This window comes from Schistocerca americana, chromosome 5, assembly GCF_021461395.2.
Source record: "Schistocerca americana isolate TAMUIC-IGC-003095 chromosome 5, iqSchAmer2.1, whole genome shotgun sequence".
Taxonomy (NCBI): Eukaryota; Metazoa; Arthropoda; class Insecta; order Orthoptera; family Acrididae; genus Schistocerca; species Schistocerca americana.
The window spans coordinates 446,649,813-446,663,838 of NC_060123.1; the positions used below are offsets into that span (position 1 = coordinate 446,649,813).

Genomic DNA, 14,026 nt, shown 5'->3' on the forward strand with positions numbered 1-14,026 from the left:
AAATGTGTGTTAGATGTTAAAAAAAAATCCTGTTTCTCAGAAATGCTTTTCGTACCATAGCCACTCTGCTTTTTATATCCTCGCTACTTCGGCCGTCATCCGTTACTTTGCTGGCCAAATAGCGAAACTCGTGTACTACTTTCAATACCTCATTTCCTAATCAAATGATTTGATCAACTTTATTGTCATTGCTTTACTTTTTTGTCCAACATATAATTTCTTTTCAAGACATTCTGCTGCTTGTCAAAATCATTTGTTGTCTCTGACAGAATTACAATGTCAGCAACAAACCTCAAAGTTTTTATTTCTTCTCCCTGAAGTTTGTCTAATACTATCCAAACTATTGAACTAGTGTGCCAAATAACAGTATGTACACTGATCAACCAGAACAGTATGACCACCTGCCTTATAGCCGATATGTCCACCTTTGGCACGGATAATACTGGTGACACATTGTGGCATGGTAGCAATGAGGCCTTGTTAGGTTGCTAGAGGGAGTTGGATATTTGCACTTGCAAGTCACCTAATTCCTGTAAATTCAGGGAAGGGGGGGGGCAATGAGGCCTTGTTAGGTTGCTAGAGGGAGCTGGATATTTGCACATGCAATCATATCCCAGATGTGTTAGATTTGGTTCAGATCAAGAGAGTTGGGGGGGGGGGGGGGGCACCACATCAATTGGAACTCGCCACTGTGTCCCTTGAACCCCTTCATCACATTTGTGGCTTTGTGGCATGGCATTATCTTGTTTAAAAATGTCACTGCTGTCAAAAACCATGATTTTCATGAAGGGTTGTACATGGTCTGCAACCAGTGTTTGATGCTCCTTGGCCATCATGATGCCTTGCACGAGCTTCTCTGCACCCATGGATGCCCATGTAAATGTTACCCAGAGCATAGTTTGAGCCGCTGCCAGCTTGTCCTCGTCCTGCAGAACAGGTGTAAAAGAGCTGCTTCCCTAGAAGACGATGGATTCGCACCCTTCCATCAACTTGATAAAGAAGATATCGGGATTCCTCATACTATGCAGTGCTCTGCCTGTGCACCAATGTCCAGTGCTGATGGGCATGTGCCCATTTCATTCGTAGTTGCCGATGTCAGGATGTTGGCATTGACACACACGTGAGTCGTCGGCTGTGGGCCCTTCGTTAAGAGTGTTTGGCACACTGTGTGTTCATGTGTGAACTCCGTCCAGTGTTAGTCTGATGTTAATTCTGCCGTAGTTCGCTGCCTGTCCTGTTATACCAGTCTGACTAACCTACGATATCTGACATCTGTAATGAGGGGTGGCCACCCAACCTCACGACATCTGGACATAGTTTAACTTTGGTTTCACCATGTGTTGAAGACACTCACCACAACGCTCGCCGAATGCCTGACAAGTTGTACAGTTTCCGAAGTGCTCGTGCCGAGACTCTGGGCCATCACAATCTGCCCTTGGTGGAACTCAGATCGCAAGCCTTCCCCATTCTCACTGATACTACATGCACCGTGCATGTGCCATATGAGGCTACTATCGTCTGGACAGGTTTATATTGATAGTACGTCGGTGGACATAACGTTCCAGCTGATTGGTGTAGCTTAACTCTGCAATGAAAGAGATCATTTTAAAACTTTTATATCCTCATCATGAAGTTTCAGCAGCCTTGACTTCGACGGCTCCTGAAGGCAAGTACTGCAAATATAATTTGTGGAATTGCTTATAACATATATAGGCATCTTGATACCATGTATGAACATAATATGAAGTGAGGGTGATTTCTAAAATTGGGCAGTTCACATAGAATAACCAAATATATATTCAGAGGATACTGACATTCTATTATCTGCTGGTTTGTACAAATATACAGGTTTCTTGTAGCAATGAGAGGAGTAAATGAAACTTTGTTATATGTTAATGAAGTTCATAATTTTATTATTTCTTTCATAAACTACTTTGTAAATACATCCAGCCTCTTATTGATTTGCAAAATAGAATAAATTTTATCCCAGCACCATTATACCATTTGTTTAGGTCATTAGCAGACTTGAGAATTCCAGTCCCATTTTCAAATGTCATAAGTATCTTTATAACTTTAAAGAGAATAGTTCCTATACGTGAATTCTCAGTATAGGAGCTTCAAGAATTGAATAGCATGTATGATTTACTGGAATAAGAACCTTACTTGACTGAAATAATGGAAACAATATAACATTTGAAACTACTGTTGCATACATCTATTTACACCCACACTGACATATTTCTTTTTTTGTAGAAAGGGACAAAAAAGTTAGTGAGATGAAAGAAGTATGGGAAGCACATTGCCAGGCTATGCACCGCTACAAGAAAAATCTGAACATATATATTGACATCAATGATGAGGACAGCAAAATTTTTACGGTATACTTTTTTAAAACTGACAAAGAATCTGGCAGTGAGTACAGTGTTAAATTACAACGAAAAGAGGATCTTTGGGAAAGTAAGTATACACATCTTCTGTACCGATAAGGAGAGTATAAAGATAAGCAAAGCATAATTCAGAAGAAATCTTACTGAAATAGAAATTTTTAGTATTTATAAAACCACATCTATTCCACTTATCTCACATCCCCAGCCTTGACAGCTAGTGCCTTGTTTCATGTTGTAGTGTATTCTCAATATTGTTTCAAAGTATCTGAATTTGTTGTCATATGTAATCTGATGTACCTTCCTTCTCTTACATAAATTCTCAATCTGTATGTCAGACATCATGCCAAATAAGTCTGTTTCTTTCCAGCTTTGAACATATTTTTGCTCTTCATGAGTCTAATGATTTAGGGCTGTCATACCATGTACAGTTCATTTTATTTTTGATGAAGGGTCCTTGCCAAGTGATTTTGCTTTCTATCAATTTTGTTCTATTCTTTTCCATTAGAAAATAGTTAGCACGAACATGTTGGCTTTTAGCCAGTTCTTCTAATATGTGATCTGTTATTTCTCATCATACACAAAGTTTCCTATTGAAGGATTGTTGATGGATTTTTTGTTCTGCTTTGGCTATAAAATTTCTCTGTAATGCTGTTATTTATCAGACTCTTGGCCTTGAATGAATCCATGAAATATTATGTTATTTAGTTTTCAAACATATCTTACTGTTTTGTCTGAGATGTCTTCAATACTCACAATCTTTTTTCCTATGGAGTGTACACCTGCACTATATCCTTGCTCTGTTCCTCTATGAAAAAGCATAGTGATTTCACTTCTATTTAGTCTTCATTTTTTGCCAGAGTTGACAACCAGACAGTTGCATTCATCTCCATTTCCAACTCCACTAGCCTATATATGGACCCTAAAACTGTGCAGTCTGTTGCTCCCATGTAAAATGTATATTGTTCCTATGCCAAATACAGTAAAAGCAATAGGCTTTAAGAGGCTTATGTTACTGTTTATCGGAAATTCTGTGCAGATATTATTTTCCTATAATGTACTCCAATTGTGTGAATCACAATTCAGCTAAACTTTTTTTTTTTTAACCAATCAAATACTATTTAGGAGTAAATGTATTCTAAGATAAATGTAAAAAATTTAAGATGTCTGAAAGGACCTCTGCAGGTTGTTCAGTTGACTACTTAACCCAGTATTTGTAGTGCTTGCTTGGGCGAGACCATACTACTTTTACTGTATCTGCATTGCCCAAAAAGGGAAGCAAAAATATTAAAAAGAAATCAATGCATATCAAAAACAAGTCAAACAAAGCATCTTCTTTAGTTGGTATAGTTACCAATTTTTGATTCTTATCCAGCTAAAACCTACATAGTTTAGTGCTGTTCAGTTAAGTATAAGATTTCTTTCACTGTAGTGGTTCAAACCTGAATCTGCTCAGTTTATGTCCTGTCATTAGATATTTTGTTTCAGTAATTCTCTGTTAGTATTTAGTTGTATTTCTTAGATATGACTATTAACGGTAATTGGACGTTACCAGCATAGTCACTTACTCCTATCTCTGGCAGAAGTGATGTTTAGAGCTATGTTGTAAAAAGCCCTGACTTGTCAAAGGTGTCTCTACTTAATCACTTTTGAAAAACGATAAATTATTTATCCTTACTTACTACAGACTATAGTATTTGTAAAAGATTTGTCAGTAGCAGACAAGGTTAACATGTTGCTGCTGGAATGTAGAAATGTCAACTGTATCCAACTGATCTTTAGACAGCCCAAATACTCCTTCATAAGACTCTTTGAATAAATGTGCTCTTACTGCAGAATATCCCACAGACCTCGTGTAGTTAAAATACTTATTACCCATATTTCATTTCCACTGCAACTGTGATGTAAATCCTGTGAAATGTTGTTGCTATGCCAGCTATGTTTACACATCTCTCATTAAGTTCATATCAGTAAACATGTATGTCTGAAAGAACAGGCAAAATGATAAGATTTTTTTATTGTTACACCCCAAGGCCCCTCCTTCCTACTGTTAGTAGGGTCCATGGCTTTTTTGTGGGTATGTGCATGGTTGGCTTGAGGCTATATGCCATTGCAGCATATTTCTTTCCCCATCCTATGCTGAAATTCCACCATTCTCAGATTCTCCTTGGACACTGTTGCCTCAATGCCAGTGTGGCTGTTCCTTTGGTTCTGACTCGGACTACTCTGCTTGCTTTCTTCTTTCACCCTTTTGGCAAAATAAACTATTGACCCTCTTTTCAAATGTGACTTGTCTTTTTATCCTTTTTTCTGAAATTTTAACTTATCTGGAGCATATAAGAAAAGACTCCTCAGATCACATGCAAACTATGGCAGTCGATGGTCATCTGCACATTCTCACAATGTGAATTAGTACTATTGCCAAAAAATCAAAGTGATAGGGGTCATCACCACCTACACTCTCAACTGTTTCCCATTTACAGCCCACAGCTTGCATGGTTGATACATGAGCTGCTACCTTACCACATACGCCAGAGGGTAAACGCATGCCCTTTTGGAGCATCAGAATTCTGAGCAGTGACTGTCAAGCCAGATGGACACGACTTTGCCCTTGTGGCATCCATGGGGACAGCTCTCAAATGGACTAGGCACCATGCAAATGAAAAGAATTAAACTTGCAGCAATGACAGCTGTGTAGAAACCCATAATCCCCTCCGACTTTGGACCTTCCATAGTCACCCACCATTTGGACGATGAACAGGCTAGGCAATGAGAATCCAAACAATTTACTCACAAGGGGAGGCCACGATGTTGGGATCACAGATTTACTTTGTACATCTTTAGTAGGCCATTAAAACAACATAATGTCCAAGTGGTAAGATGCACTATGGCAGTTCCGAGAAAACTGCAAGAGAAGTTGGGCGCGTCTGTTATGTGGCTTATGTATGTGTGTAGGTGCCTTATGTTAGAGCTCATTGTGATCAGGTAATTAGCGGTCGAGCTTTATAAGGCAAACATGTATGAGGCGACGCTTCAACTCCGGCTCAAATTTAATTATTAATCTATTTTTTCATCACTTTTCATATTTAATCTATATAACGTTTGAGAGGTAATGTGATGAAAAAAAGCCCATGCGTATTTGCATGGAGTTTCAATTTATGTTTCCCATGTCTGCATGACAAATACCATCCTACCACATGTGATATCGCAAGCACATGTGATGAGTAATTGTACATTACTCTTGTGATCTTTCACATTGTGACTTACTGATTGTGAATAACATCATTTGCATAATTATTTATCAAGATTTGACTTGGGCTACCCAAGCCTGTCCCTTGTCCTTGAAAATTTAATTACAAAGAGTAAATAGCCAAACAACATATGAAATTCACTACAACTTCATGAAAATGCACGTGGTTTTTTTCCACTTTATTACATCTTACATGTCATATAAATTAAATAATGTAACCAGTGATGAAAAAAAAAATAGATTAAAAATAAGCGTTAGCAGGACTCGAACCACTGCCTCAGCTATGACCGTCTTGCAACATGCGAATGCTAACCACTTGACCACAATGACTTCTCATGGCCAGTACCTTCGTACAGATAAATCAGTTACATAATAAACATGTAAAACTTCTCTTGTGATTTTCTCGGAATTGCCAGGTTACTGTTCCTTACTACTTGTACATTATGTTGCTTTAATGGCAGGTGTACGGCATTTGAAGTAAATCCGTGATCCCAACGTTGTGACTTTTGCATGTCTGTGATAAGTTTACACGAAGACAAATTTTTAGTGATTGGGAGCTCCAATGTTAGGCGGGTGATGGAGCCCTTTAGGGAAGTAGTGGAAAGGTCGGGGAAGAAGGCCAGTGTTCACTCTGTATGTTTGCCGGGGGTCTCATCCGAGATGTGGAAGAGGCCCTGCCGGTGTCGATAGCACTGGGTGCACCCGACTGCAAATTGTTGCTCATGTCAGCACCAATGACTCCTCCCGTCTGGGTTCAGAGGTCATCCCTAGTTCATACAGGCAGTTAGCGGAGTTGGTGAAGGCAGAAAGCCTTGCTCGTGGGGTGGAATTTGAGCTAACTATTTGTAGTGTTGTTCCCAGAACCAATTGCGGTCCTCTGGTTTGGAGCCAAGTGGAAGGCTTAAACCAGAGGCTCAGACGATTCTGTGGATATCTGGGGTGCAAATTTCTCAACCTCTGCTATCGGGTGGCGAAATGTAGGGTCCCCCTGCATAGGTCAGGTGTGCACTACACACAGGAAGCGGCTACAAGGGTAGCAGAGTATGTGTGGAGTGCACATGTGGGTTTTTTAGGTTAGAGAATTCCCTCCCTAGGCCCGACAAGACGCCTCCTGAGACGCGACAAGGTAGCAGTAGGCAAAACACAACAGGGAATGACAATATTACTGTGGTAATAGTAAACTGCAGGAGCGTCTATAGATAGGTTCCAGAACTGCTTTCATTAATAAACCGTCACAATACCCACATAGTACTAGGGACGGAAAGTTGGCTGAAACCAGACATAAACAGTAATGAAATCCTAAACTCAGATTGGAATGTATACCACAGAGACAGGCTGGACAGTGAAGGGGGAGGTGTGTTTATAGCGATAAGAAGTGCAATAGTATCGAAGGAAATTGACGGAGATCCGAAATGTGAAATAATTTGGGTGAAGATCATGGTTAAAGCAGGCTCAAACATGGTAATTGGATGTCTCTATAGGCCCCCTGGCTCAGCAGCTGTTGTGGCAGAACACCTGAAGGAAAATTTGGAAAATATGTTGAGTGGATTTCCCAACAAATGTTATAGTTCTGGGTGGAGATTTTAATTTACCAGATATAGACTGGGAGACTCAAACGTTTATAATGGTTGGCAGGGACAAAGAATCCAGTGAAATTTTTTTTTTAAGTGCATTATCCGAAAACTATCTTGAGCAGCTGAACAGAGAACCGACTCGTGGCGATAACATATTAGACCTTCTGGTGACAAACAGACCTGGACTATTTGAAACAGTTAACGCAGAACAGGGAATCAGTGATCATAAAGCAGTTACAGCATCGATGATTCCGGCCATAAATAGAAATATTAAAAAAGGTAGGAAGATTTTTCTGTTTGGCAAAAATGACAAAAAGCAGATTTCAGAGTACTTGACGGCTCAACACAAAAGTTTTATCTCAAGTACAGATAGTGTTGAGGATCAGTGGACAAAGTTCAAAACCAGGGTACAATATGCATTAGATGAGTATGTATCAAGCAAGATTGTAATAGAAGGAAAAGAGTCACCATGGTACAACCGAGTTGGAAAACTGCTACGGAAGCAAAGGGAACTTTACAGCAAACATAAACATAGCCAAAGCCTTGCAGACAAACAAAAATTACATGAAGCGAAATGTAGTGTGAGGAGGGCTATGCGAGAGGCGTTCAGTGAATTCGAAAGTAAACTTCTATGTACTGACTTGGCAGAAAATCCTAAGAAATTTTGGTCTTGTGTCAAAGCGGTAGGTGGATCAAAACAAAATGTCCAGACACTCTGTGACCAAAATGGTACTGAGACAGAGGATGGCAGACTAAAGGCCAAAATACTAAATGTCTTTTTCCAAAGCTGTTTCACAGAGGAAAACTGCACTGTAGTTCCTTCCCTAGATTGTCGCACAGGTGACAAAATGGCAGATATTGAAATAGATGACAGAGGGATAGAAAAAACAATTTATAGTAGCAAAAATAGTACGTAGCTTCTGGAATACTTAACTTTAATCCATAATTGGTGAACATCGGTCTGACGGTACATGCATCACAAGATAAATACACTCCTGGAAATGGAAAAAAGAACACATTGACACCGGTGTGTCAGACCCACCATACTTGCTCCGGACACTGCGAGAGGGCTGTACAAGCAATGATCACACGCACGGCACAGCGGACACACCAGGAACCGCGGTGTCGGCCGTTGAATGGCGCTAGCTGCGCAGCATTTGTGCACCGCCGCCGTCAGTGTCAGCCAGTTTGCCGTGGCATACGGAGCTCCATCGCAGTCTTTAACACTGGTAGCATGCCGCGACAGCGTGGACGTGAACCGTATGTGCAGTTGACGGACTTTGAGCGAGGGCGTATAGTGGGCATGCGGGAGGCCGGGTGGACGTACCGCCGAATTGCTCAACACGTGGGGCGTGAGGTCTCCACAGTACATCGATGTTGTCGCCAGTGGTCGGCGGAAGGTGCACGTGCCCGTCGACCTGGGACCGGACCGCAGCGACGCACGGATGCACGTCAAGACCGTAGGATCCTACGCAGTGCCGTAGGGGACCGCACCGCCACTTCCCAGCAAATTAGGGACACTGTTGCTCCTGGGGTATCGGCGAGGACCATTCGCAACCGTCTCCATGAAGCTGGGCTACGGTCCCGCACACCGTTAGGCCGTCTTCCGCTCACGCCCCAACATCGTGCAGCCCGCTTCCAGTGGTGTCGCGACAGGCGTGAATGGAGGGACGAATGGAGACGTGTCGTCTTCAGCGATGAGAGTCGCTTCTGCCTTGGTGCCAATGATGGTCGTATGCGTGTTTGGCGCCGTGCAGGTGAGCGCCACAATCAGGACTGCATACGACCGAGGCACACAGGGCCAACACCCGGCATCATGGTGTGGGGAGCGATCTCCTACACTGGCCGTACACCACTGGTGATCGTCGAGGGGACACTGAATAGTGCACGGTACATCCAAACCGTCATCGAACCCATCGTTCTACCATTCCTAGACCGGCAAGGGAACTTGCTGTTCCAACAGGACAATGCACGTCCGCATGTATCCCGTGCCACCCAACATGCTCTAGAAGGTGTAAGTCAACTACCCTGGCCAGCAAGATCTCCGGATCTGTCCCCCATTGAGCATGTTTGGGACTGGATGAAGCGTCGTCTCACGCGGTCTGCACGTCCAGCACGAACGCTGGTCCAACTGAGGCGCCAGGTGGAAATGGCATGGCAAGCCGTTCCACAGGACTACATCCAGCATCTCTACGATCGTCTCCATGGGAGAATAGCAGCCTGCATTGCTGCGAAAGGTGGATATACACTGTACTAGTGCCGACATTGTGCATGCTCTGTTGCCTGTGTCTTTGTGCCTGAGGTTCTGTCAGTGTGATCATGTGATGTATCTGACCCCAGGAATGTGTCAATAAAGTTTCCCCTTCCTGGGACAATGAATTCACGGTGTTCTTATTTCAATTTCCAGGAGTGTAGCAATTGATAATGGCGCCTTGCTAGGTTGTAGCAAATGACGTAGCTGAAGGCTATGCTAACTATCGTCTCGGCAAATGAGAGCGTATTTTGTCAGTGAACCATCGCTAGCAGAGTCGGCTGTCCAACTGGGGCGAGTGCTAGGACGTTTGTCTAGACCTGCCGTGTGGCGGCGCTCGGTCTGCAATCACTGATAGTGGCGACACGCGGGTCCGACGTATACTACCGGACCGCGGCCGATTTAAAGGCTACCACCTAGCAAGTGTGGTGTCTGGCGGTGACACCACACTTTCCACGAACAATACAAGACTGGAATAGAAGGGAGAACCAATTGAGGTACTCAGGGTACTCTCCGCCACGCAATGTTGGGTGGCTTGCGGAGTATGGATATAGATGTAGGTGTTAGTACAGTCGTCCACTTTTAGCGAGCTTGTAGTACCCGATACCGTACTCAAGGAAGTTGCCTTTAGAATCCAGCAGTATGCCTGTGTAATGGTTTGCAGCTTATACCTTCCTCCAGTAGAGGCATATTTTTTCAGGAGATGGGAGAACTATTTCATTTATCACTCCTCCCCTTTACATTGCCGAGTGTTTTCAGCACTCGCAGTCATCTATTGGACACAAGATTACAAATTCTAAAGGTCAATGACTCGAATGACTTCTCCCAGATTTCAGCACCTGAGGAATACATGAATCCCCGTTTCCTTTTAGTGCTACTCGTGCCATCTTTCCTGCAATCAACTCAATGCTCTGCAGTTCTACTCTCACACCTATGATACATTGGCTTGTCCTTAGTGACAGTTACCCATCAATACCGCATTTAAAATCCACTGATACTCTTATGCGGTGATCCCTTTGAAAAGTGAGTTCGGACAGATACTTCTCTGAAGCCTATATCATTACAGAGGAACTTTGATTTTACGTTTTTTGTGATTCTACACTGTAAATTCGTAGCCCCTTGTGAGATACACATACAATCGGTGCTAAAAGTTTCCCAGCTTTTGTTTCTTGCTAGTAACGTTTACTTCGATTCTACATTTTTACTCGAAATCTCGCTTGACTTCAGCCCGTTTTCTTCCTATTGACATTTGATGTGTCTGAACAAGTTGTAAGTGGCACAAAAGACAGTCAGTTTGCATCAAGGGTGGTGGCAGAATTAAGGGAATATTTCAGGCCATTGTGGAGAGAGGGGAGACGTGAGAGAAATACTGACGTAATCCACGATCGGTGATGCCAACAAAACTTGCAAGATTTAGCTTCACTGCAAAGTTTTGATACAGCTGCAGCTGGGTTGTGGCAGCAATGGAAAAAAATAGGACAGTCAATCCGAAGTTTTCTGGACTAAGCCACCTTTTCATGTCCAACTTATAACTCAGTCTCATCTTTTTGCATATATTTCTGATGTATTTCAGCAACAATACCAACTGTCAACATTTTTATTTCAGACACTGAGTCTCAAAGAAAATGTTCGGTCAGAATCAAGGAAACATCGGCCATTTCTGTCTGGTGACTTCTTATTGGCTGGTGACATATTGCACCACAACAAGGTTGTGGAAGTCCCCAAATGGGCATCATGGATTTTGATGTAATTTTGTATGAACAATTGCACATGTTTTCAAAGAACATTGGTATGCTTTCATGATCAATAATTTATTTCCTTATTACTTTCCAGTAATTGAGGGAAAAGTTGGCGATTAGTATAAAAACACCAGAACTGGCTATTTCACTGACTTTTACAAGTCTTCTGCAAATTCTTTTAAACTTTTTACATTAGAAAAACCATGTTCCAAACCACCTAAAAACTAGTTTTGGTTTTGCAATGCGAGCCTATAGGGCCCTAAAAAAAGATTGACAAGATGGATGTGCATTGAAAATGGGGCCCATATTATGCTGGTACTCAAATCTGACACAGTTTATTATGTTTTACAATTGTTCATTATTCCTTTGGGAAGATATCAAAAGTCTTGATGACTAGGAAGTGAGATAAAGTCTGAATAACTCAAAAAAACTTCAAAAAAGGGGTGTATTTCATCAAGACTCATCAAGACATATTTCAGTCGACAAGGACATCGTAAATATCATTACCACCCACTCGCCCCCTACCCTGGTTCCCTCCCAGAATAATGTACCATTGTTCCATAGTGTGGGTATGGGTGAAGGTGTGGAGGAGGGCTGTGCAATGGTGCTATTGATGGAGTTGGTTGTGGTGTGATGGCAGATGGTGCCAACCAACCCATATTTCAACCTTCCTGAACCACCGAGAACGTCTGTCAAGAAGCTGAAGGTAGGATGTCCAACCAGTGGTGCAGGTGGGTGCAGTAGGGTTACTGTTGTGGACACCAAAGTTTGTATTGCTGATACAGACTCAATATTCGTCACTGATGTCGTCGCTGTGAACTGTGATTGCCAATACTGCAGTAGTGGCTGTGTGGGCAGGGAGTGATTAACTTCCATGGCAGTATCGTCTGATGGCCTATGCACCCAAATGTCAGAACCGGCGAGAGCTGCTTGGGCACAGCAGGCTGGGTTGCAGAGAGCGTGTCTGAAAATGAAAATCTACAACTGGATCACAGTAATCACAAAAACATAGTTGATTTTGATGCCATCAGTGGGTGCCTGTTTAGCCACGAGTGGTATAACGAAGTGACTATGACGGATTCCCAGTTTTGAAGTTTGATAATGACATGATAGAAAACTTAGTCCTTTGTGTGGAACTTTGTTGCGAAGTTGGCATCTGAAGCATGCTGTTGAGGGCAAAATAGATGCAGCAGAGATAACGAACATGTGATAATTCTGCCGGTGAAGCATTGTGAAATGGCAGAGTGCACTAGATGCTGAGAAACAGCAACAACAAAGTGTTTTCCATCCCTTTTTGTTGGCAAAAATGTTGAAATTTCTATAAAGAAAACTGATGACCAGTGCCCGAAACTCTTGTTCGTGCCAAACATTCTAAACAAAACACATTCTAAATGAAAGAGCTTTTATAGTGCTAGTCCTAGTTGTCGAATTCAGTGAATTATGAATGGGTACCTACAGCACGCATCAGTGATAATCGGCCACAATGCCTTCCAGAAGGGACGAGCAAAACTGGTGTGGATGCATTGCCAAGGACTGTTAGTTTGAGACCAATTAAAAAATTCCTGATGCAGCAGTGCCTGTTGCATGGCAGGTTGTCTGCATTTGAAATCTGTGCCATAGAGTGATACAGAATTTTATACTGGTAATTTATATGATGTAGCTTCTGTGCTGAACAGTCAGGCACATCTTTTGTCATGTGAAAAAGAGCAGCCAGCGGCTTGTGACCCATCACGAGAAAAAATTTTCTACCGTGCAGATACTGACGAAGTTTCTTGACGCCGCAGATGATGGCCAAGCCTCAATTCACACAGAAATGGTGGGACACAGAGGCTTGGTAGTGGTAAGTCAGGGATGTGACACAGACGGGACGTGAGCACTCAACATTGAAGAGACACTGTCAGACAGAAGGGACCATTGTGCTAAGAGTAGATCAGAATATGCAGTCTTCATAACGCAAAGCTATTGATGCACGAGATCTTCCGTAACTCGTAAATGTTGAGCAACGAAGATCATCTTCGGTGCATTGATAATGGTTCAAGAAAGGAAAAGAAGTATGGCACATTCAACATAATGAAAAAACTGAACATGTATTCTGAACATTTCCATCACTTTTACAGAATGTCCCAAAAGTGTATTGTATTGAAAAAAGTGATCACAGCATACAGAGAAGAGTAATGAAATTAGAATGTTTTTTTTGTGTGATTTTCATTTGAATGTTCACTTGAATATTTTGTGAGATATTCAGAGTATTAGGAGTCTTTCCCAAAATCTGATCGCTCATAAATATCTCACAGCAGTAGACCAGAAATCTTCGTTACAGGGTGTAGTTTCCTACCACATTATAGAGATTTAGCCCTTATAGTGAGTAACAAAGTGTCCCTTTGCCAGACAACTAGATTCCAGTCAGTGTCAAGGACAACAAATCCCTCCCATGCGAGATAGAACCAGAGAATTTCATGTATCTTAGTGCACTAGACCAAGGGTGGTACACAGCCTCATTCAAACTAACAGAGTATGTCTGGCTACACTTTTCATATGATAGACCTGCTACACTAAGGAGATAGGAAACTCATAATGTCCAGCAAAAATAATATTAAGTTTTCTACATCTTATGTGATAAAACAGGCTATTTTCCTGTGTCAAAAATATGGTTCTGATTGTTGTTCTTCTAATTGATAATAACATATAAATAGCATTTATAGTCAATATTCTCACAAAATATCTTGTTATTTTTGCGTTATTAAAGCTCAAAAATCATTAAATATCAAGATCTGGTTACATGATCGAAAATGCTCTGTTATTACCTGATGTTCTGGTGGCGTCACAGG

General features: G+C 41.9%; 1 protein-coding gene across 1 annotated transcript in view; it reads left to right on the plus strand.

The window, feature by feature from the left end:
* The window catches only part of LOC124615769, a 43,332-nt gene that overhangs the window by 14,564 nt on the left and 14,742 nt on the right, over positions 1–14,026 (plus strand). Inside the window, exon 3 of the mRNA XM_047143867.1 lies at positions 2,254–2,457. Within this exon, the coding sequence (XP_046999823.1) occupies positions 2,254–2,457 (204 nt within the window). The remainder of the gene's footprint in view (positions 1–2,253; positions 2,458–14,026) is intronic.